Source organism: Epinephelus fuscoguttatus, unplaced genomic scaffold (genome assembly GCF_011397635.1).
Source record: "Epinephelus fuscoguttatus unplaced genomic scaffold, E.fuscoguttatus.final_Chr_v1 AP022699.1".
Lineage (NCBI taxonomy): Eukaryota > Metazoa > Chordata > Actinopteri > Perciformes > Serranidae > Epinephelus > Epinephelus fuscoguttatus.
This window is the reverse complement of record NW_026057521.1, coordinates 265,466-291,713: the sequence shown is the minus strand read 5'-3', so window position 1 is coordinate 291,713 and position 26,248 is coordinate 265,466. Positions and strand designations below refer to the sequence as shown.

Sequence of the window (26,248 nt, the reverse complement as noted above, 5' to 3'; positions counted from 1 at the left end):
TTTGGAGGGTGGATGTGTTTTTGTTGTGCCCTGACGCTTTTTTTGGGTGCGGTAAACTATCTCATATGTTCATGCAGATGTGGGATATGTGTGGACAAATTATGATAAATGATAGCCATGATTCATTTTATTTGTGTGCCTGATGTGCACAGCACATACAGGAACACACTTATTATTCCTCATACTTATTTTCGTCTTATTATTTTTCTTCCGCCAGATTTCGGTGCGTAACTTGTGCCACAGCTTTGAGCGCATGCAGGGTCTTCATAAACCATATAGATTCAAGATTCAAAGTGTTTATTGTCATATGCACAGTAACTTCTGCACTTTTCAGAAGCATATGTGTTAACAAAAAAACTATATTGTTTATATAAATGGATTAATTATACTCATGACAGACATACCTATTCCACTAGACAGGCAACACTGGTTCATTTTACCCTGCCTATAACAAATTCTAATGCATTGAAGAAATCAGTTATGTACAGAGCAATTTTATGTATAAAGCCCAATATCACAAATCACAATTTGCCTCACAGGGCTTTACAGCATACAACATCCCTCTGTCCTTAGGACCCTCGCAGCAGATAAGGAAAAACTCCCTTTAACAGGGGGAAAAAACGGTAGAAACCTCAGGAAGTGAACTGAGGAGGGATCCCTCTTCCAGGACAACAGACGTGCAATAGATGACGTATAGAACAGATCAACATAATAAATTAACAGTAATCCGTATGACACAATGAGACAGAAGGGGAGACAGAGAGAGAGAGAGAGAGAGATGCAGGACAGACGATAATGTTAATAGCTTACAACAACATTAATGAAAATAATAATATTATAATTATAATTCTGGCTACTGTGGTACAATATGTTGAAAGTATATATTAATATCTGACAGTATACATATGTGACAATAATCACATGTGTATAATAACAATAGAAGTATGACTAATGATCACAGCAGCAGCAGAAGGCATTTAGCAGGACCACAGCAGAAGCACAACCACACACGTCACACTATCCAGGCCAGGGGCGTTTCTTGGGACTGAGAACATTGGGGGCTGAGCCCAGAACCTTATAGGGAAGTCTAGGGGATCCTACCTGGGAAAAAAGCTCTATGCTTTCTTGAGCCTTATTGCATCTTGTCTACAGCCAAATACTGCCAACATGTACTTCAAAATGTGTCAAAATAAAATTATATTATATTGACAGAAACAGGATGATGCACTTATAGATAACACAGGAATTAAAGCCAAAAAAATAAATATTTTGTAAATATTTTGACTGAAGCCAAGTCATATTCCCCCTCAATTTTTAAAAAATGTTAGAGGTTACATGATTTGCGATTTTTAGTTTGCTTTTTTTTTTTTTAACACCAGACCATGTGAAAAAGTTGAGTGATGATGCCTACAGACTATATCAGGAGCCATATTTTCCCCAAAAAATGCACATTACATGAGTCAGTTTAAGGCAAAATGAGATAGAGGTGCTCGGCAGCGCTCGGCAGCCCTTCGGAAGTCCTCGTGAGTTTTATTGTGAAAGTTCAGCTTTCACAATAAAAAGAAAAAGGCCAACACTTCAACCCACACAGCAACGTTAGAAGGACATAACAACAGTTACGTAGTTGTGTGCGGTATCTTTGGTAACTTATGTGAGAAAAATATCACTGAATTTATGTGTGGGAAAAGTCGCCAGCCGTACCGAGCCTTCAGGGATTTTCAGCCCGCCTAAGAGCGTCTATCACCGGGGAGGACTGTCCCGCAGCTCTGCCGGCACACCCCCCTAACACTACACGTTTCACATAATTTTGAAGGAATAAACAGAATTTAAATTATTCATTTACCTGTTTCTGGTAACGGCTCCCCGGAGACGTGAGCCTCAGCCGAGTCAGCCTCCTTGTTTTTGAAAAAACGTCTTATATCCATGATCTTTCGTGTTGTTGCTAAAACGTCTCCCTCCAGCGCGCCAACGGTTTAGATACCGGAAGAGCCTGGTGACGCGAGGCTATCAGCCAATAAAACACGGATGCTTCACGCAACCCCTCTCTCTGATTAACCAGTCTCGACGTCATCCTGTGTTGCATTCACTGAAAATGGAAAACTACAACTTCTTTAGTGGCTCGTTAATGTACAGTTATCATTATTTCTTCTGAAGTTGAATTATCCGGGGCTTAAGAAAAAACGTTCGGGGCTAAAGCCCCGGATGCCCAGGCCAGGCGACGCCACTGATCCAGGCTCTGCTGTGATAGAAGTTAACCTGCGAGACAGTGGAGCACAAAGAATAGGGATGGGTACCGAACCCCAGTATTGAACGAGCCCCGGGGCTACATTCTTCAAGACCGCAGTATTGATAAGCTCTGACCTTAACGGTTCTGCTATTGGTGCTGGAGCAGTCGCGTTTTTTTTTTTTTCTTAACAAGATAAACGTTATCTTGCACATTTATCTCACCAACTCCGTCAATTATCCGTCATTGTATCACAATTTTCGCTATTCTCCCTGAAGATGAGAGATCTGTCTTGCTCACCCTGTTTGACTGCCCTAGCACAGCTAGTTCACTGACGTCCAGTCCAGGTTTGTAACATTATGCTAGCAGCCAACACGTGGAGTTAATAACCATTAGCTATTTTGCGACCCTATTTACTAAATAGGGTTTCAAATTTGGGATTTTATTTGTGTATTTTTCAGATAGTTCTAAATACATGAATATAACCATAATTAGGCTATAGCCTGGGCTGGGTGCGTAGGATTTCCCCCCCTCTGGTCTATATACCCATAGTGATTAATATTACATCACCATATAAAATACCTAGAATACCTAACATACCTAGAATACCTCATATTTTTTACTTGTAGGCTAGATTTGTTTATATATGCTACAGTGATTTGTTTTCCACAGAGCTCTACGGTGCGAGTATTTTACTGCATTTGCGACTAAAAATAGTTTTGTGCAAGTAAAAAATCATTCAGGAGCACGCTGTGCGAGTACAGATTTCAACCAGCAGCAGGAGAATCCTGTTGGTTGTGGGTTGAACAGGGGTCACAGACACAGACAGGAATATGTATTCCTGTCAAATACGGCGACCATAGTGCTCCGCGGCGCAAGATAACGGCTTACCGGCAACGGAGAAGCCTGGCTCCAGGTCCAATATTTTCCTCTTTGTTGGTGTCATGACTGTCCAGAAGTACCTGAACAGCCGAGCTGTGGTGGCACACAGGTATGTGACATGTCAGAGGGGAAACGAGCCATTCACATTACTCTTTGTGGCAGGTAATGGTCCACAAACCTCAGCGCACTTTAGGGACTGTTCTTTACTTGTCAGGGGAGGAGGGTGGCTGGTTGATTTTTATTTTATTTATTTATTTTATTTTGATCCCCCCTATGTTAATCACTTATTGATGCTGTTTTTGAAGTATGAATAAGTCAATAAGTAATTTATTCCATTGAAATATCATTGATGTATTATAGAAAAGTGATTTATCTTTTTATAAATGACAAAAGGCACATCTGCCTCATTTTCGCTGTGGTATCCTGATACTACTCAGAACCATGATACTTTCACTGGTATTGTACTGTGGGTCCCAGTTTTGGTACCATGACAACACTATTATTTTATATATTTTACATTTCAAGTTGTAAAAAGTAAAATGTTTTGTTAAAAAACTATTTTGTTGCATAATGAGAATTGAGAAAGTAAAGCAATTTATGTTCTTAATTTGTTTTTTTAGCTTGCTCAAAAAGTATCGATAAGAGTATCATTACAATACCGGATTGATAAGCAGCATCAATAAGAGTAGTAGTACCGTTAAAATCTAATTAAAAAAAAACGATACCCATCCCTACTTGTCATGCTGCATACTACATGTGCTAGAATTAATGAGTACTATGTGTGTATAAGATTACAGTATGTTACAATATGTATTTAACAGTCATGATCACAGAAGTAGCAACAGTATTATCAGTAATAAAGGCTAGTAGTATGTGGGAGATGGAAAACACTGATATATAATGTGTACATGCTGTTTCAAATCAAGATTCTGCTGCTGTTATCTCTCTTTTAAAGATTGTAACCACACACACACACACACACACACACACACACACACACAGGCTTGTGTCTGTCAGAGTGAAGCCATTAATGACTGCATGTAGTTAGGTGAGAGCCCAAGCAGTTCAAGATGACTTTAAAATTTCTGAAACTAGTCCTTCCTCTTCCTGAACCATGGTTCCGATCATCAATCTAAAGATATCACCAGAGAGATACACTTGTTCCGAACGCAGACATATAAAGCTTTCATGTTTGTGGAGTCAAAAAAGCAATCTTAGTCGCAAGTTTACAATGTCTAGCTCACAGCTGTCACATTTGCTCATGTTACTTTCAGAGGCACTGGGTCATTTCCTGTAAGATTTAGGTCAGTGGTGTCAATGAATGATTTGTAGGTCTCGAGGAGACAAAGAAGCCAGTTTTGGTTTGATCTTTCTACATCATTCCTGCAGGGCGCAACAGAAATTGTGAGGCGAAGCTAAAGGAAAGGGCTGATGGATGCTGCTCAACGTAAAGAAACAAATATAACCAAAACTATAGTATTACTAAGGAGACTAAATAAATCAAAAGCAAGAAACAAAATTGCTAGCTAACTCTAGACTGGTTCAAAACATAACACAATTAGAGCAGCACCCCTTAACCTAGTGTGTCTAGACAGTAGAAATACCTGTCAGTATCGATAGCGCAATCAGTTATTGAACCTTACTTTCCCTAGCCCAGTCCTATCTATCTAGTGCCTCATATACTTCAATCATTCAAGTTAATGCCACATTAACATTTACATAACTCTGGAGGCACGTTTGGCAAGCTGCTCTACAGCCGCCCCGATTAATGATCTGGCTGAGGCTTATATAGCCTTGCTCCTCAACTGCAGCCTGGGGATTGGTGGAGCTGACGAGGTACCGTGCCAATCCAAACGAAGGAGACGCGGCCAGGAGATGGAAGGTGGGAGGGAAGGCACACCTCCTCAGCGTGAGCCAATCAGATGCAGGGGATCACACAGCCTGCTCAGCATAAAACACACAACTATACATCAAGTTAAACTATGAGGCAGGGGTACGGCGGCGGTGGCCGCAACACCCCTCCCCTTAAAATACAAGCCGATAGGTATTGTAACCTAATAATCAGAATTCATATTTACCACAACCTGGACAGGGCATCTGCTAGCACGTTATCGGAACCTTTTTTATGTCGTATGTTTATGTTGTAGTCCTGCACGATAAGAGCCCACCGCATGAGCCGCTGGTTGTGGTTATACATGCGGGACAAGAAAACAATGGGGTTATGATAGGTCAGGACAACAACCGGGAAAGAACTTGAACCGACATACACTTCGAAGTGTTGTAGTGCGAGCAACAAAGCAAGGGTCTCCTTTTCAATAGTGGAATAGTGGAGCTGGTGCTTGTGAAACTTTCGTGAGAAGTAACACACGGGATGATCAGCCCCATCGGCATCCTCCTGCAGCAATACCGCGCCCGCACCCACCGCACTCGCGTCAACCTCTATTTTGAACGGTTTCGAGGGATCGGGAGCAGCGAGCACAGGGGCGTGGCTTAGAAGAGACTTCACCCTTTCAAAGGCATGTTGGCATTCAGGAGTCCACACAAAATCCACTTTGGGACTGATCAAACTTGTCAATGGGTGGACGACAGTGGAGAAGTTGCGGCAAAAACTCCTATAATAACCTGCCATGCCTAAGAACCTGCGAAGAGCTCTTCTAGTGGATGGAACGGGACACTCTGTTATGGCGGAGACTTTTGCATCGACGGGGCGCACTTCACCCTGGCCCACCTGTCTCCCTAAAAAGGTGACGGTGGCCTTGCCGAATTCACATTTCGCCAAATTCAACGTGAGCGACGCTGCAGCGAGACGGGCAAACACCTGTTCAAGGATTTTCATGTGCTCCTCCCACGTGGTGGTGTACGCAATCAAATCATCTAAATATGCATTACAGTTAGTCAGGCCGGCCAAGACGATGTTTACTAGGCGCTGGAAAGTGGCCGGAGCGTTGCACATGCCGAAAGCCATAACTGTATATTGCAAAAAATGATCAGGGGTCACAAATGCAGAAATTTTGGAGGCACGGTCTGTCAGTGGTACTTGCCAATAACCTTTGAGCAGGTCTAATTTGCTCACAAATTTGGCTGTGCCCAAATTATCCATGCAATCCTCCATCCGCGGCAGAGGATATGAATCAGGGACTGTCACTGAATTTACTTTGCGAAAATCAGTGATGAACCGAGGGGAGCCATCAGATTTAGCCTCTAAAAGACACGGTGAACTCCAGGGACTGGAGCTGGGCGTGGCTAAGCCATTTTGAAGGAGATACTCGGCCTCCTGACTGAGTTAACGCAGTAATGATGTTGTTTAATTGGTCTTGCATCCTTAACATCAATGTCATGCTGGAGAACTGTCGTTCGGCTCGGGACATCCCCGAAAAGGCACGCGAAACAGCTTATCAAGTCAATTACATCACACTGTTGCTCGTCTGCCAGGTGAGTTAACTGGGACGGCAACAATTTCAACATCTCAGAGTTCGGTAATCGAGCACTTTGGTGTGAGGAATGATGCATCATCAAATCATTATCTCTGTCAGACGCATTTGGGATTTCTGACACGATCAGCACAGAACTGCCAGAAACAACGGATGGCGGAGGAATATCGGACTTTGTTGGACCACTTGAGGACACAGTATTTGAATGATACAGCTTTAACATATTGACATGGCACACCCGAGTTTTTCGCCTCCTTTCGGGGGTGCCTATGACGTAATCCGTATCACTCAGACGGTCGCGGACTTCGTAAGGACCGGAAAATTTGGCAGAGAGAGATGAACCGGGAATAGGTAATAACGCCAAAACTTTCTCACCCCACTCAAAGTGTCGGGGAACAGTGAAGCGGTTGAATTGACGTTTCATTGCCGTCTGTGACGATGAGAGAGACTCTCTTGCAAGGGAGTTGGCATGGTGCAAACGCTTACGGAACTTACTTACATAATCTAACACGTTGGTTTCAGGAGAAGTTTTGGACAACAGGAATTTGTCTTTTAAGGATTTCAGTGGCCCGCGGGGCGTGTGGCCAAAAACGAGCTCGGCGGGACTGAATCCTAAAGATTCTTGAATGGCTTCTCGAGCTGCGAACAACACAAACGGAATTCCCTCGTCCCAACTTTTTTCTGTTTCCAGACAGTATTTACGGAGCATGGATTTCAGTGTCTGGTGCCACCGCTCTAGCGCGCCCTGGGATTCGGGGTGGTACGCGCTACAGACGGCATGTTTCACATTCAGTGTTTCAAGGACTTGTTTAAAAATATTCGACTGGAAATTGGTGCCTTGATCAGTCTGGATTATCCGGGGAAGGCCGAATGTGGAGAAAAACTTTGTTAAAGCTTTCACCACGGAGCTGGCTGTCATTTTGCGTAATGGGACAGCTTCGGGAAAACGAGTGGCGGCGCACATGATGGTGAGTAAATACTGATTTCCACTTCTCGTGCGGGGCAAGGGACCAACACAGTCTACTATTACCCTCTCAAATGGCTCTCCTATGGCAGGTATAGGATGCAGCGGAGCTGGAGGAATGACTTGATTTGGCTTGCCGGCAATTTGACAAACATGGCAACATCGACAATACTTAGAAATGTCAGTTTTTAGGCCTGGCCAAAAGAAATGTTTGAGTATGAGTTGGTAGGTTTTTGTTACACCTAAATGTCCCGACCACTGACTTTCATGCGCTACCGATAGGACATGCTGGCGGTACAAGGTGGGGACAACTATCTGATAGACAGAGCTTAAATCAGAATCCACGGCAGCAGGAGACCATTTACGCACCAGTACATCATTATCAAGGAGATATGCTACTTTTTCAACACTTGCTTTGTTGGCACTCACCAAATTGGAGAAACACTTCTTCAACGTCGGGTCAGCCCTTTGAGCAGCGCACAGACGTTCACGGGTTACCGGGAGAGACGCGCCGTCAGATGGTGGCACATCTGAGCGGGCGGAGCGCACCATCTCGGCGATGGTTTCACAGGGAGACACAGCAGCGATCTCCGTCTCATTCTCCATTTTAGCCTCTTCTGAAAAGACTGGCATAAGCACAGTGTCGGATAAACAAACATCATCATCATCATCATTATCATCATCATCTTTATTTTTGACTGCCTGTGCGCGAGTGACTACACAGGTTGGAAACAAATCTGAATGTGCGTGGGTTATATTACCATCCTCTGTGCGCTGAGGTCGTTACCCATTAAAAGAGCAATACCTTTAATCGGCAACGCGGGGCAAACAGCGATGGGAAAGAAACCGGTGATTAGTTTTGACCGCACATGAACGCGGTGTACGGGCCTGGGAACATATCCCATTTCAATGCCTCGTAACACAGAACCAAAACCACAGGTGGATTGTTTAGTAAATGGTAACACAGAGGCAAGTATCACCGACCGTGAGCCACCGGTGTCTCTCAAAATACGCACCGGACGTTGCTCAGCAGGCTCACCTGTTAGCGACACTAAACCATCAAATACAAATGGCTTGAATAAGCATCAAGAGTTTCATCATCACTAGATTCAGTGGTTATACACGGCTCTGCTTGAATTAAGCCAATACCTTTTGGCTGTGACGCGCTCTGGGAAGGTGACTGTAACCCTTTGCACTTAAGATTTCGACATTCAGCTATGACATGTCCAGGTTTGTGACAGTAATAACACTCCCTGTCATCCTTAGTTGTACCTTGTACGTTGGGTGATGCAGTTTGTGTAGCTGGAGTATATCGGGGCCTCTCAACAGAGACTGATGGAAAAGCAGTCTTGTGAGTCAGCACATACTCATCGGCTAACACAGCGGCAGCAGAGAGTGATTTTACCTTCTGTTCATTTAAGTACACAACAATGCAGTCAGGCAAACATTTCTTAAACTCTTCCAGCAGAATTAACTCCCGAAGAGAATCAAAATCACAGGCTTTGCAACTAGTGCTCCATTTGTCAAACAAAGTTCCCTTTTCCCTCGCAAACTCAACATGGGTCTGATTTGGGGTTTTTTTGTGATTTCGGAATTTTTGACGGTATGCTTCAGGGACCAACTCATATGCACGCAAAATGGCGGCCTTAACAGAGTCGTAATCAAGGCTGTCCTCCAAAGGGAGCGCAGCGACAGCATCTTGGGCTTTCCCATGAATTTTACACTGCAACAACAGGGGCCAAACTTCAGGTGGCCACTGCAGGGCAGAAGCAGTGCGCTCAAATGCACCAAAATAGGAATCCACTTCAGATTCACGAAAGGTTGGTACTAAAGCAATGTGCTTACTGATATCAAACGTATTTTGTGATAAAGTGGTGGATAGGGAAGTCATACCTGTACCATCAGCGGATGCAGGCGGTGCGGGTGTCTCCTTCTGAGACTGGAGTTCCAGCTGACAGAGCTTAATGGCTTTGTCAGCCTCAATTTCCAGCTATCTCACCTCCAGCTGGTATTGCAACTGTGCTTGTCTGTTTTGTACCTTTTCCTGGGATTCCATTTGGAGACGGGCAATGCGCACTTTCACTCAAGCCTCGGAGAGAGAGAGGATCATAGTGAGACAGTGTGACTGGCGTTTTTGCTTGTTTTACTGCTTCAGCTCCCTCTCTCTCAGCTGACTGAATTCCCTGGGCCTCACCACCCAGCTCTTAGTCACCCAATCCCTCACTCAGGGTGCCATCATCAAGTACAGCTGACTCTGATTGCACCGGTAACACAATGAGCTTCAATTCCACCAACTTATCAACAATTAGGGCCTTAAGTTCCCTTTTGAGTATCGGTTTGGGATACGTGATGCTGAAGTGGTGTGCTATTTTAGCCAAATCATCTTTACGGCAGCGGTCGATCTGACTAAGGGAGGGAGTGGCCAAAAATGAATCCAGGTCAAACATGATTGATTATGCCCAATTGCAATTAGTTCAGCTGCCACAATTTCTTTGTTTAATTGCTCCTTTTTGTTTGTTTGTTTAAAGAATCAAACCAAGCCTGTTAACAATTTTACTTATGAGATTCATCTAACAGATTGATATCCCGGACGAGCCCCCATTTATGTTATGACCCCTAGCTCGTGGTGGGAAAAGGGAAGCAACATAAACCAGTTGTAATTGGTAAAAAGTAAAATTATTTATTAAACAAGGTTTAACAAACAGAAATTGTGAGGCGAAGCTAAAGGAAAGGGCTGATGGATGCTGTTCAACGTAAAGAAACAAATAACCAAAACTAGAGTATTACTAAGGAGACTAAATAAATCAAAAGCAAGAAACAAAATTGCTAGCTAACTCTAGACTGGTTCAAAACATAACACAACTAGAGCAGCACCTCTTAACCTAGTGTGTCTAGACAGTAGAGATACCTGTCAGTATCGATAGTGCAATCAGTTATTGAACCTTACTTTACCTAGCCCAGTCCTATCTATCTAGTGCCCCATATACTTCAATCATTCAAGTTAATGCCACATTAACATTTACATAACTCTGGAGACACGTTTGGCAAGCTACTCTACAGCCGCCCGATTAATGATCTGGCTGAGGCTTATATAGCCTTGCTCCTCAACTGCAGCCTGGGGATTGGTGGAGCTGGTGGAGGTACCGTGCCAATCCAAACGAAGGAGACGCGGCCAGGAGATGGAAGGTGGGAGGGAAGACACACCTCCTAAGCGTGAGCCAATCAGATGCAGGGGATCACACAGCCTGCTCAGCATAAAACACACAACTATACATCAAGTTAAACTATGAGGCAGGGGTATGGCGGAGGTGGCCGTAACACAGGGCTTGGTCTGTCGTGTGCATGTTTAAAGTCGATACGATAAACGGTGTAGGAGGAAATATTTTTTTATTAAGAGAACTTTTGAAAAATGACATCTTACTTTGAAAGGGCAAATAGCTCTCTTCCTGTTGCAGCACATGATTTGTAAGTCTTTATGAGACGAACAAGCCAGTTTTGGTTTTGTCTTTCTACGACATTCATACTGAAGTATAAAAGTTTATCTGCTAATCTGCTGTACTAACAGTGTTTTAGATGTTGTTGACATTTGGCTTTCACTTTGCATGGGAGAGTCTTGCATTTGTAGCTGCAGTGACGAGCTGTGTTTACTGACTGGTTTTCCAAAGTGTTCCTGAGTAAGTAGTAGTAGTAGTAGTAGTAGTAATATCCTTTATACAGTCATATTGGTTTTTAATGCAGTGCAGTCTGAGAGTTCGAAGGTCACAGACATTCAATATTGGTTTTCAGCCTTGTCCTTTACATGCAGAAATTTCTCTCGATTCTGAATGAATCCTTCGATGATATGATGGTGTGTAGATGGTGAAAGTCTTTATTGTGGATTGCGATCTGTCGGACTATTTGCCCACACAATTTTTCATAAAGTGACCGTCTTTGCTTGTGAACATCTGAGTCTTTCCAGGATGCCCCCTTCAAATCCAAGCATGACAATTTAATCTGTTACCAGTTAACCTATTTACATGTGGAATGTTCTCAAAAATTGTTTTTTTGGATCATTCTACAACTCAACCAGTCTTTTGTTGGCCCTGTACCAGCTATTTTGAAATATGTTGCAGGCATCAAATTCAGAATGAGGAAGAAACATTTTTAGCAGTTTTAACACCAAATATCTTCTTTTTGCATTGTATTTAATTGATATGGGTTAAACAGATTTGTAAATAATTGCATTGTGTCTTTAATTTACGTTTTACACAGCATCCCAACGTTTCTGGAATAGTGGTTGTATTAAATGAAGAGAAATACTGTCATTAGTCTGTTAAATAGAAAATTATGAAGAGTAATATAAAAGCGACATCAATCTTCTCATCTAACTCTATGCAGGAAAGACAACAAGAATATTTTCTATGGGTCAAATCTCAACATATATTTAAAAGGATCTGGAAGGATTTCAATTGACTACAATTAACAAATTTTAGTAATGAACCCACAGATAACATAAGTCTAACTGTGCATTCACACCAAAACATTCAAAATCACCAGCGGTCGCTCAAGTCGCTGGCATCGCGCTGCCTGGCAGCTCTGGCAGGCAGCTCTTTCTTTCTTTCATTCACTGTCCCGCCATGAGAATATTCACGGTTTGCAACTGGCTGCTGCTCGCTGCTGCTTCGGCGGCGGCGCTGCTCATTTGCATAAAGTTCAGCTTCTCTCAACTTCAGCTTGACGCTCAGGTCGCTGGCATCGCGCTGCTCGCGGTCGCTCACTCAGAGTGTTCATTGAAAATGAATGGCTGCTGGCTGCTTATGACGCTCATGAATCTTTTGGTGGGAACGCACAGTTAGGAGTGGATAAAGAGCTTAAATGTATTACTTTTATTTTTTTCACGTGGAAACAAACATTACTCTAAATTAGTGCTAATGTTGCTCCATACTGTATGTGTAAAAACTATTCAATAATGGCTTGTGGTGGCCAAGCAGGAATACTTTTGCAAGAACACATCAGTAGGGTTAAACTAACCTGTGTCAAGACGGTCTAATCCCAGCTCATGTTCCCTATTAGTGGGTGAACAATCCAATGATAGGCTGAGCCAACACTGAAGGATCAAAAAACGATGTTGCTATGAACTCTTGGCAGCCACAAGCCAGTAATGCCTCTATTATGCTTGTCTTACTGACAACTCTGTCTGCTTTTTACAATATTGTCTTTTGTGTTTGGTGAGCCAAAGACAAAATTCCACTCATGGTGGACAATAAAGATATATTCTATTCTATTCTAATTTAATCTCAAATGACATTTGAGGGAGGTATATGGACATAGTTGCACATAAAAAAGACACCTATGCCCAGAAATTGGCAAATATGCAGAAAATGATAAGTACTCAAGTCACTAACTAAGTAAGTGTATAAATAGGTTCTTAATTCTGTTGTTGGGCAGATTCCATGGTTCCACTTTGCCTCCGCTCTGAAGAAAGATTCCACCTGGTAGACGCTGGGCTGCTGATTAACGTAGCCTATCCTCCATTTCTGGGAGACAAGAGAGACATCGACCTAATCGTTGCACCAGAGTATAGTGCTGGAAACATGTTTGAGGTACTGTAAAGAATGTATGTATGTCCGTGTGTGTGTGTGTTTCAATCTGCTTGAACCCTGGATTGAAACTAATTGCTGGCAGTATAGTTTTAATACCATATATAGGTCTTTGACTGCAAGCCAATCAGTTCAAAGATATAATGTATGTAACAGGTCCTCAACTTAGGGGTTCTGAAAGCTTCACAGGGGGTCTCAAGGTCCTCTTTATGTAAATATGTGTGAGCTTAAATAAACATTTACAGTAGGTATATAACTTAGCATTTCATTGATTTATGTGAAGAAATGAAAGAAATGCAAATGTTATTTTATAGGTTTAGATTATTATTCAAGATATAAACTTTTTTTTAAAAAAATGTCACATGATAAGGGCATGGAAAAGTCCTAAACACAACCTGTATTCTCAAAGACTTCACTGTCTTTGAGCAGGCTCATCATGAGAGAGGTAAAAGTATAGTCCTCCTGGCTGAACTTTTGTGTGATTGTTAAAAATTTAGAAAATATACACAAAATAGACAGAGAATTAAATAAAATGTTCCTAAAATGTCAAGAAAACTCATCTCTGATGCAAAATTTACAGGACATTAATGCAAAATTCATCCAAATTGCTCATTTCACACAAACATTCAGCACTTATTGTGTTTACTATTTGTGGTAATTGTACAGCTTGTTCTCTTCTGTCAGTGTTTTGCATTGAATGTACAAAATATCCATAAAATATATCATTTAGGCAGGGGTTGTCAGTTTACTCAATGGTAGAAAAGGTGTCCCTGAAGGAAAAACGTTGGGGCCCACTGATGTGAGTAATAGTGGAAAAACTACTACTGACCTATAGTTTTAGTCAGTTCAATCAGGAGGGACAGGTGAATGAAATAAGGATAATAACCAGTCCAGAAACTGGTTTGTAGTGGTGGGTGATGACTCTGAGCCTGGGAGGCTGATGAATCTGTGAAGACCAGGCAATGCTGGAGCGGTGAAGAGTATGCACAACCGCAGCCTGAAAGAACTACGAGCCGAAAGAGACCCATATTTTAAACGATAGGCAGCAAGATAGCTGATAGCTAATAGAGGTGTGCTATTGGTCAACTTGTGATCAGCTGATAGAACAGCTTATATCTCAGCTGTCAGACCGAGACCAAATCTAGCCGATTTAATTTTGAAATTGATTAAATGTAATTTTTGTCATTGCAGATGGCATGCGGTATGATATTCAATCACGAATGGAGAGTCAACAGTAATTAAAATATGTTTATCTGCATTTTTTGGACATGGTCTCTACATAGCCGTATAATTGATGATGACTACACTTTGGCTATGGTTAGACGTCTACCAAATTTTCACTGACAGCCCAAATTCAGCCGTGATTTAGCCTAGACGTCAGGTCTTCATGTAGACGGCTATTAGACGTTTTTTAAACCAAAAAATGCTTGCTGGGTTCATTAATTTTCATTATGGAAGGAAATGTCTTCTACTGGACTTAATTCAATTCAAACTTTAGCTTCCTCAATCAATCAATCAATCAATCAATCAATTTCATTCAATCAATTTTATTTATAAAGCCCAATATCACAAATCACAATTTGCCTCACAGGGCTTCACAGCATACAACATCCCTCTGTCCTTATGACCCCCGCAGCGGCTAAGGAAGGAAAAACTTTAACGGGGAAAAAAAACGGTAGAAACCTCAGGAAGAGCAACTGAGGAGGGATCCCTCTTCCAGGACGGACAGACGTGCAATAGATGTCGTACAGAACAGAACAGCATAACAAATTAACAGTAATCCGCATGACACAATGAGACAGAGAAAGAGAGAGAGAGAGAGAGAGAGAGAGAGAGAGAGAGATGCAGGTAATGACAGTAGCTTACAACAACATTATAGAAAGTAATAATATTATAGTTATAGTTCTGGCTACTGTGGTATAATATGTTGAAAGTGTGTATTAATATCTGGCAGTATACATGTGTGACAATAGTCATATGTGTATAATAACAGTAGAAGTATGACTAATGACTAATGATGGCAGCAGCAGCAGGAGGCATCTGGCAGGACCACGGCAGCAGCACAACCACACGTCACGCTATCCAGGCACCGTTGCGATATGAGTTAATCTGAGAGACAGTGGAGCACAAAGGCTGCGGAGAAGAAGCTGAGTTGGTGACATCCAGAATGGCCGAGTTAGCAAGATGCAGTAATAGAATACGAGAGAGAGAGAGAGAGAGAGAGAGAGAGAGAGAGAAGGAGAGAAGATGCCCGGTGTATTATAGGAGGGTCCTCCAGCAGACTAGGCCTGAGTCAGCCTAACTAGGGGCTGGTACAGGGCAAGCCTGAGCCAGCCCTAACTATAAGCTTTATCAAAGAGGAAAGTCTTAAGTCTAGACTTAAATGTGGAGACGGTGTCTGCCTCCCGGACCGTAACAGGAAGATGATTCCACAGGAGAGGAGCCTGATAGCTGAAGGCTCTGGCTCCTGATCTACTTTTGGAGACTTTAGGGACCACGAGTAACCCTGCGTTCTCAGAGCGCAGTGTTCTGGTGGGCACTATGAGCTCTCTAAGATATGACAGAGCTTGACCATTTAGAGCTGTATAAGTTAACAGTAGGATTTTAAATTCAATTCTGGATTTTACAGGGAGCCAGTGCAGAGAAGCTAAAACAGGAGAAATATGATCTTGTTTCTTAGTTCCTGTTAGTACACGTGCTGCTGCATTCTGGATTAGCTGGAGAGTTTTTAAGGACTTACTAGAGCTACCTGATAATAGAGAGTTACAGTAATCCAGCCTTGAGGTAACAAAAGCGTAGACCAATTTTTCTGCATCTTTTCGGGTCAGGATAGGCCTAATTTTCACAGTATTACGCAGATGAAAAAATGCAGTCCGTGAGGTTTGTTTTAAATGAGAATTAAAAGACAAATCTTGATCAAATATTACTCCGAGGTTTCTTACGGTAGTGCTAGAGGCCAGAGCAATGCCATCTAGAGAAACTATGTCATCAGATAAAGAGTCTCTGAGTTGTTTGGGGCCAAGAACAATAACTTCAGTTTTGTCTGAATTTAACATCAGGAAATTGGTGCTCATCCAAGTTTTTATGTCTTTAAGACAGTTATGGAGTTTAGTTAATTGATTACTTTCTTCTGGCTTCATCGACAAATACAACTGAGTATCATCCGCATAACAATGGAAATTTACAGAGTGATTTCTAATGATGTTACCTAAAGGAAGCATATATAGAGTAAATAGGATTGGTCTGAGCACAGAACCTTGGGGAACTCCAAAACAAACTTTGGTACGTAAGGATGATTCATTATGAATGTCAACAAACTGAAAACGATCAGATAAAAAAGATTTAAACCAGCTCAGTGCAGAACCTGTTAGGCCATTTAAGTGATCCAGTCTCTGCAGCAGAATTTGATGGTCAATAGTGTCAAATGCCGCACCAAGATCTAATAAAACAAGTACAGAGACAAGTCTTTGTCTGAAGCAATCAGAAGGTCATTTGTAATTTTAACTAGTGCTGTCTCAGTGCTATGATGCACTCTAAATCCTGACTGAAATTCCTCAAATAAATTATTATCATGAAGAAAATCACACAGCTGGTCTGCGACTACTTTCTCAAGGATCTTTGACATAAAGGGAAGATTAGATATTGGTCTGTAGTTGGCTAACACTTCTGGATCCAGGGTGGGCTTTTTTAGTAGAGGTTTAATTACAGCTACCTTAAAAGACTGTGGTACATAGCCTGTTAATAAGGATATATTGATCATATCTAATATATGAGTGTTAACTAAAGGTAAGACCTCCTTAAGTAGCCTAGTTGGGATGGGGTCTAAGAGACAAGTTGATGATTTAGATGAAGAAATCACTGCGGTCAATTCTTGAAGAGAAATTGGGGAGAAGCAATCTAAATATATATTAGGTTTTACAGCTGTGTTTGAGGTTAGATAGGTACTATCTGAGGACAGGTGACAGGTGGTTAATGCAACCAAGTCAGTCTATTTTAGATGCTTTCATGCAAACCTCTTTGCTCCAGTCTCCCCAAAACCTAGCCCCTTTCTATGAGACTATGTAGCTAAAGTGAAGCGTTCATTTTCTCCATATACCGGTCCCTGGCTTCGTGGTACAATGTATCCCGGTAAATTCCCTTTCTTTTCTGGCATCTTAACATCTTTTCCCTCGCTTTCTACACTCGATCCGACTCAACTACTGCGTTTGTTTACTGCTGCCCGTAGCCATCAACATGGCGGCGACGTCCATTGTGACGTCACTGTGCCCATTCCCTATTGCGCCATAACTACCATCTAAATGATGTTAATAATAATGATTAATCTTTCTAAACGTAGACCATAGCCTTAACAGAGCTGAAACAACTTCTCTTCTCTGCAGGCATTATGCAGAGCGGGCTCATGGGTGGCATGGGTGTGATTTTTTGATGACATGTTATGCATGCTACCTGCCGCGGGAGATTAAATTAGCTATTAGCACATAGCCGCTAAATCAGAGAAGAAGAACAGTGGCTGAAAATGTCCGCAAACTGGGAAAACAATGCAGTCAGGGTACTCCTTACTCCACAAACAGAGGACGAGACCAGCACATTTAAAAGGGATGGTAAATGATTGTTTTTGCCACATTATGCTTTAGTTATTGTTCATAAAAGTGGCTGCTGACACGTATGTTACATGTCACACTAGTAGCCAACGCTACTGTGTTACATGTCACGTGTGTCATGCCTCATTTATTGTGTGATTGCGGAATGCAGTGTATAACCGTAAACTGGAGTGGACCATACCTCAACAAGATGGCTGCATGGTCGCTCCTCCCGAACACAGGCACTGCCGCTGTGCAGCCGCCTCTGAATGGCTTATAGCAGTGGACCACAGCAGGAACAGGACAGTGCCCCACATTCCCACCATCACAACAGTCCTTACTCACTGTAAAGCACACTCCGTCTTTCCTTCTCTGCCAGAGTTCCCTGCTTTGTCAGATCGGCATATAGAAAAAGAGCCACCTGGTTGAATGGAGCTGTCTAGGATTAAGCCAAATTCTGGAGAATCACAGGATATTACAGTTCCTAGTATCCCATTGGAAACTGATGCAGCACGGAGGTCGTCCCAGTTTATTTTGAAACGTCTGTATAATGGCTAGCAGGATGCTAGTTCAGGTGGAGCCCATCTTCTCCATCTTTTCCTCTATGTATACTGATGTTTACATTCAAAGATCTTGACCTGGCTAGCTAGCAGCTACCTAACAGAAGTAGCAGAAGGAGAGTTTACAGAGTGGTGAGTTGATTTGCTCACTGTGATTAGTGACTCGCTGCCACACACCACCATCCAAAGCCTCCCACAAAAAGTCCCACCAAGTCTTGCAAAATAGACGTAAGAGCCTAAATTTAGCACAAATTTAGTGGAGCTGACAGAGAGGTGACTGGAAGCATCCTCTTTTTGAACAATGGAACCATTCTCTTGGTTGACTGAAAGTGCAAATTTCGAAAACAAATGCGGAATTTTACACATTTCTGCTGTATTCATGTAAATAAACTGATGGATAAGTCTCAACATGACTTACTCCTGCATATACAGTATTTCTCATATAAATGTGGATCATATTCACCCTTACCATTTGTAGACCCTTTCTTTACTTACTGACCACTTCTAAACCCCTTATAAAAGTATGCCAAATTATAAACTGTTACTTGTGTTTAACTCAACTGTAATTTATTGCCCAGACTTTGCTGTGAAACCTACAAACCAATGTTCACTCTGTGCTCCCTTTACAGACTCTGACTCTTGCAAGAGACTATGCAGCTGAGGTAAGGAGGGCTTTCCCAGATATAAACAACAAAACCCTGGAGGAGAGAGACTGGCCAAAGGATTGCTACGTGTTTGAGGGAAAACAGAATGAGCCCTCAATTATTTACCTGCCACTCTTCAACAGACGCAACTGCAAAGGTCTGTTGTGCACACATATTCTTTAGTATAGTTGTATCTATCTCTCTCTCTCTCTCTCTACATATATATATATATACACACACAGTATATGTATATAGTTTCTCATGAATTTACTTCTCAGAGGCAGAACTGCTCTGGAGGCAGATCTTGAGTGCTCATCATGCACCTTTACTCAAATTACCATGGCCTGAAATAAGCTAGAAATATGAAACTTGGCACTATAAATGGAAATGCTGTCCTAATGCTTCAAATAAAATTTGATCCTAATCAGCCTGATGGTGGCGCTATAATTGAGAGCCCAAGAACTGAAAACCTTGAGTCCATGCCCCTTACACCATGAGTCTGATTGACTTGAAATATGACAAACATCTACATCTCAACATGCTCTACAAAGAGCCTCTTGGACAATTAAGGCCACCAGGATGGCGAGATCGTGGTGGCAAAAAGCAATACTTTGTGTGCGCAAATATTGAAGTGCTGTATACATTGTAATGATAAAACAAATGTGTGATTGCTCTCACTCCTTATTTTGACTTAATTAACTGAGCTGAAGTGACTTCATGAAGCTTTGTGAGGCTCAAAACACAGTCGCTGTTGCTTGCGACTTTTTACTGAGCGGCTTTCGTTTGTTGGTCAAAAAGGGGCTTGAACCCGCAATGACCTTCATGACATTCCATCTTGGCAACTAGCAAACTAAACTTTAATTCAAATACAAAACAGTAAGGTACTAAAAAATTGCCATTCATCCTTAACTATGACATTTATCTTGAAAGATCAGCAGACAAGTTTATATGTATTGACCTAATTCAATTCAGTTCTATTCAATTTTATTTATAAAGTCCAATATCACAAATCACAATTTGCCTCAGAGAGCTTTACAGCATACAACATCATTCTGTCCTTAGGACCCCCGTAGCGGATAAGGAAAAACTCAAAACCCAAAACCCAAAAAAACCCTTTAACGGGGGTCATTTGTAATTTTAACTAGTGCTGTCTCAGTGCTATGATGCACTCTAAATCCTGACTGAAATTCCTCAAATAAATTATTATCATGGAGAAAATCACACAGCTGGTCTGCAACTACTTTCTCAAGGATCTTTGAAAGAAAGGGAAGATTAGATATTGGCCAACACCTCTGGATCCAGGGTGGGCTTTTTAAGGAGAGGTTAAATTACAGCTACCTTAAAAGACTGGTACATAGCCTGTTAATAAAAATACTTTGATCATGTCTAATAAGTGAGTGTTAACTAAAGGTAAGACTTCCTTAAGCCTAGTTGGGATGGGGTCTAAGAGACACGTTGATGATTTAGATGAAGAAATCACTGCAGTCAATTGTTGAAGAGAAGTAGTGGAGAAGCAATCTATATATATATTAGGTCTAGTGTTTGAGAGCAAATAGGTACCATCTGAGGACAAGAGGTCATGAATTTTGCCTCTAATAGATAGAATTTTGTCATTAAAAAAGCTCATAAAATCATTACTTCTAAGGGCTAAAGGAATACAACACTCAATAGAGCTGTGACTCTCAGTCAGCCTGGCTACAGTGCTGAAAAGAAACCTGGGGTTGTTCTTATTTTCTTCTATCAAAGCTGAGTAATAGTTTGCTCTGGCATTGCGGAGGCCCCTCTTATACGTTTTGAGACTGTCTGCCCAGACTAAACGAGATTCTTCCAGTTTGGTCAATCACCAATTCCTTTCAAATTTTCACAATATTTATTTTAACTTACGGGTTTGAGAGGTATACCAAGGAGCGAACTTTCTGACTTTAACAATCGAGCTCCCTCACGTCAAAATAATAACTTCTGGTATCACCAGAGGGGCGCCAAAATAAAAGACCCATAATATCAAAAGACGCTATAAAAATAAAAGCATGGAGGACGTGGTTATTTTTATAATACAACTACTACTACTACTACTACTACTGCTACTTCTACTTCTAGTAGTCATAGTACTGCTTCTACTACTTCTTCTCCTGAAGACTACTTCTCCTGCCTCCTGTTTTCGATTACTTACTACTTCTACACACATTCAGCTACAGAAACCATTCAAATGTCAAAACGTTCAGCTCTTTAAGGATTTTCAGAAGTTTCCAGTTTCTCACTTTGATTTTTCTACATTTCCAGCATTTTAGAGTCCTCTTTCGTTTCAGCATTCAGCATCCACATGCTTTTTCTGCAATAAATGCATTTTCTAGTTATTTCAGCAACTTCAACTACTTCTACTTACTTTATGCTATAGACACCATTCAGCTACCAAAACGTTGAGCTCATTGACAACAATTCTACTATGACTTTTCATATTTATACTATTTATACTTTATATGATATTAAGCTTTTTTCATCAATTATTTCCCCTAAGTATTTCCTATGGGGAAAATCTTCAAATCCTCTTCAACCCAATCCACTTTGAAATGCTACTGCTTACGCATACTTTTAGCTAGAGACTTAATTCAAACCTTGAACGGGTCACGACAACTTCAGCTATTTATCTATAATTCAGCTCTATTTATTGCATAGTCTATTGCGCAGCTTACGGTGGGTGACATCACTGCTGACATCACTCTAGATCTTTCTGCTTCTCTGCTTTAACAAAATCTGAAAACTCTTCTGCAGCCAACAATTTCCACTCTACATACACAATATATACATGCAAATGTAGGCATTTTTGACCTCTTTCAGCTGATGTGTTGATTTTAGCAGTAGGACTTACAGTTTTTTACATTTTCTGCCTCAAGCAACAAGAGCCCCTTCTCCCTCCCACTGGCTGTAATGTTATTTTCTCTCATCAAGTTTGAGCAAAGCCCAAAACTTAAAAAAAAAACAAAAAACTGCCAGATCTCAGTCATTTTTAACTTTGTCCACACAAATTATATATCTTTGTGCTCAGCAACATCTTGGGGTGCTCAAAGTGAAGAGACTTTAACAATAGAACCTACAAGTTTGGTTCCACACCGTCTTTTTCAAGCAGTCATTCAGTGTTCTAACCAGTGTTGTAATCATGACTCAGCTCTTTCAAACACACACACACACACACACACACACACACACACACACACACACACACACACAAACAGAGGTGTTCAGTAATTACCATGGCAACCATGTGCGTCTTTATAAACATCCTTCAGGCTTCTCTGTGTTTATCAGCAGGTGATTCTGATGAGCTGATTAGACCTCCTTCAGAGAGGTGCCAGTTCACCTCCTGGGCACTGCCAAGGTGCCCTTGAGCAAGGCACCAAACCCCCTAACTGCTCGGAGCGCCTGTTATGGGCAGCACCACTCTGACATCTCTCCACGTAGTGCATGTATAGGTCCTGTTTGTGCAGGTGTGTGTGTGCTCGGACCTGTGTGTAATTGACAACAGAGTGAAAAAATTGAATTTCCCCTCGGGGATTAATAAAGTATATAAAATTAAAAAAAAAAAAAAACAACAACTAATACTGCCTCTACTACTTCTGCCACTACTACAACTACGATTACTACTACGCCTGTACATTTTGTAATTAATTACTGATTCTACATACTTTAATTTACAAAAACCATTAAAATGTCAAAATGTTTAGTTCTTCAATGATGTTTATGCTTCTATTCATTTGTTTCTACTTTTTATGCTTTTTAAAGTATAAATTACTGCTACTACTAATACTAATGCTACAACTGGTTTTACTACTACTATTAGTAGTACAGCTCCTACAACTACTTCTACTCCTGCTGTTACTACCACTACTACTACTTCTCCTGTACATTTTTTGATTAATTACTACTTCTACATAAATTCAGCTACAGAAACCATTCACGTCAGAACGTTTAACTCTTTAAGGATTTTCAGAAGTTTCTGGTTTCTCTTTTTAATATTTCTACATTTCTACAATTCCAGCATTTCAGCATTTTCTTTCATTTCACTTCCTCCCACAGTCCAAATAAAATTGGACTGTAGGTGTGAATGTGAGTGTGAATGGTTGTCTGTCTCTATGTGTCAGCCCTGTGATAGTCTGGTGTAAAAGCTGGCAAAAGCTTGATTGAAACATGTTTGTTAAGTATGTGCTTACATGCTAGGATTCATAGTGTGTCCAATGGTCTTCAAAATAAACAACTTTGTGTGTTCATCAGTTGATGTGTAGCACAGAATTTTGGTATATGTTCATACTTTGCAAACTTAGTTCTGGATGTGCCACAGGGCGAGTTTGAATGCACGACAGTTTGTCCTAAAATACAATAATTATGAGTCTTTTGATTATTTTGCAACACTGATTGCTAAAATTGACAGCTTCAGGGGTTGAAATCAAACTTAAGGGGCACTACAAATGGATGTTTCCTCTGGCCTGGGGAGGCCACAGAGGACTTGATTAACGGTACACAATCCAGAGTAAATCTTAACATGAATAGTAGAAGACTGCACTGTTTTAGATCCCGGATAAATAAATTAAGAATTTATTTGTACGCAAATGACCATTCATTTTGCCAAATGAAGTTTTTAGCAAGGCATTAAGAAGAAAGGTGACAGGTGATTGGAGCCTTAACAGATCTTCACTGTTTTCTACAGATGCAGAGGAAGTGAAAGCAAAGATGGAGGAGTTCTCCACCTTCCAGCGTCCCTTCAGCCAGGAGAAGATTGAGTTTGTGTTGGAGGTGGCCAAAGACAACATAAAAAACAACAAAGAAACTCTGCTAAGGGAGATTAACAAGGCTGTTCTCCGCCAACACAACAAGAGGTAGGGATGGGTGGGGGCAACGTCAGTGTAGGTCAAACTGAAATCTCACATCTCAGTACAGCACATAATCTGTGGGATTACTATGACTCTGTGTGTCGAAGAAACAGATCAAGGGATCCAATGACAGGGGCCTATGTAATACCTGTGTGTCACTGTGCATGTGCTCGACTGAGACAGAGACAAATGTGGAATGCTGATGGCTAAATAACTGACTTATTAGAAATCTAACATGCCCTCTTCCCTTCTTCTTTTTGCTTCTTCCCTCCAGGAAATCTATGCAGCACTAGAACTCTGATTCTTGTTTCATCATGATTATAAATCAGATGGAGGTTTTGCTGTGCACAAGTGTAAGCTCTATGCCTCAGGAGGGAGAGAGAACACAGCATAACACAACTAATATGCAATCATGTAATGTTACAACATATCATATCTTTTTCACTTGTAGAGTGTGTACACCTGTGGCCAAAAGTATTTGGATTTGGTATTTGGATACCCCCTTTTTCATGTTTTAGGTTAGCCCTCTTAGCTCCAATGAAGGGAAATCTAGAAACAGTAAAAATTGTCAACACTTTGGAGAAGGCCCTGTGTTATCTGATGACAACCCCCTTGCACAAAACCAGGCCCATAAAGAAATGGGTTTCCAGTGTTGGTGCGGAGGAAATCAACTCCATTCAATATCTTTGGATGAATTGGACTGCAGACTGCAAGCCAGCCTGTTTCACCTAATATTAGTGCCTCATGAACACTGAAGTAATTTCTTATGTGTTTAACGGTGATATGATCTTTATCCATGTGTTCATCAATGATGATTGATTATTTGTAATTTGTAGTCTATGATCATTTAAATACCCTGCCAGTCAAAAACAGATTTTTGTTCTTGCGTCTTCATTTTACTGTTTCAGCTTCACTATGCAAAATGATGTGTGTGCAGAATTTGTTTTCACATTCATCTGCTGAAGAGGAAAAGTTGTTCTGTGCTCACCTTCAACTCAGTTTGACACCTGGATATACCAGCAGGATTTATGACACCATAAATAGTTCAGTTTTTATGTCTAGGTGTTGGCAATAGCTGTGGCTGAGGGCATTATGTTTTCGGATTGTCTGTCCATCCATCTGTCTGTCCATCTGTCTCATTTTTGTGAATGCGATATCTCAATAAGGTCTTGAAGAATTTTTTTCAAATGTGGCATAAAAATTAACTCAATGATGAACTCGTTGGATTTCAGTGGTCAAAGGTCAAGGTCACTGTGACCTTGAATCTGTGTCATTCTCATGAACGCAACATTTCAAAAAGGCCTTGAGGGAGTTTCCTCAAATTTGGTAAAAACGTCCACTTGGACCGAAGAAAGAATGAACTTTGCTTAATAGGGCATTAACAGAAAAGTCGATTTGTCGACGTGTCGACGTCAGTGGCGACACCCCCTGGGAGGAGCCGAGAAGTCGTGTGTTTTTTCCCTCTCTCTCTCTGTGTGCTTGTGTACGGAATGCAATCGCTGCCTCTGATTGGCTTACGCTGATACTTTATCCGTGAAGTGAACATACTCGGGCGTACGATAAGCGGAGCAGACTCCGCGAGGAATGTCCGCAGTCATTCCTGCTTTCATAGTCGAGCGCACTTCCACGTTGTAGTGACTTGTCTACTCGACTTCGACTTTATTGACAGATAAGTCGACCTGAAAAAAATCAGTCGTTAATGCCCTAGTGTAGATCTTCTGTGCTGCTGGTGGGAAGATTTGTGTGAGGCACCCATGTTTTCACAGACATGGATACAAACTGTAAGTGTAACTTGTGTGGTGGGGAGAGGCATACAACCATGAGGCTGTAATTCTAGTTATATAACTGAATTACATAACTAGGGGAAAAGTAAAGTGCTGAGCGAATTGCATTTTCTGTTAACATGAGGAAATGTTACTAATTTATTAGAGATGTACCGATACCACTTTTTCTTTGCTGATACCGATTCCGATCCTTAAACCTTAGGTATCTGCCGATACCGAGTACCAGTGCTGGACTGGCCATCGGGTATACCGGGCATTTGCCCGGTGGGCCGATGGTAATTTTGGGCCGGGCCGTTTTTTTTTTTTTTTAGTCATGTCATGATACCTATTGGTACACAAAACTGGTAGATCGGCCCATTAGTCATGATTCATTCTGGGCTTGACCAATTACAGCCGAGGGCCGATGCCCCTCCCACTTGGGCCTCGACTGCCAGTCAATCAATCATACAGAGAGAGAGGAGATTGACAAAATTGAGAAGAAACTCAAAGGAGGTGCGGAAAAAATAAGACAAGCACTTTAGGAAGATGCTGCCAAAGGTGTTAAAATAACACAGATGTTTGCTGGCTATGGCGGAGCTTCTTCAGCGGCAGCATCAGTGACCGCACCCGCACTGGCATCCAAAGCAGCCGCAGCAGGTAATGATGGCGGAGGTGGCCGTCAGCAGGTGGATGAGGCGAAGGAGGCACTTATATGGCGGCACGGCACAGTGCGACTGGAGAATTTGAACTTCAGGTAAG

At 41.5% G+C, this 26,248-nt stretch overlaps 1 protein-coding gene across 4 annotated transcripts in view; it reads left to right on the top strand.

Annotated features, from left to right (window-relative positions):
• The window catches only part of LOC125885353 (cytosolic phospholipase A2 gamma-like), a 65,021-nt gene extending 40,423 nt beyond the window's left edge, over positions 1-24,598 (top strand). For all 4 annotated transcript variants that reach the window (XM_049570839.1, XM_049570842.1, XM_049570841.1 and 1 more), the window contains 4 exons: positions 12,929-13,083; positions 18,850-19,021; positions 23,564-23,732; positions 24,001-24,598. In XM_049570839.1, coding sequence (XP_049426796.1) covers positions 12,929-13,083; positions 18,850-19,021; positions 23,564-23,732; positions 24,001-24,019 — 515 coding nt within the window. In that variant the 3' untranslated portion in view covers positions 24,020-24,598. The remainder of the gene's footprint in view (positions 1-12,928; positions 13,084-18,849; positions 19,022-23,563; positions 23,733-24,000) is intronic.
• The last annotated feature ends 1,650 nt before the right edge of the window (positions 24,599-26,248 follow it).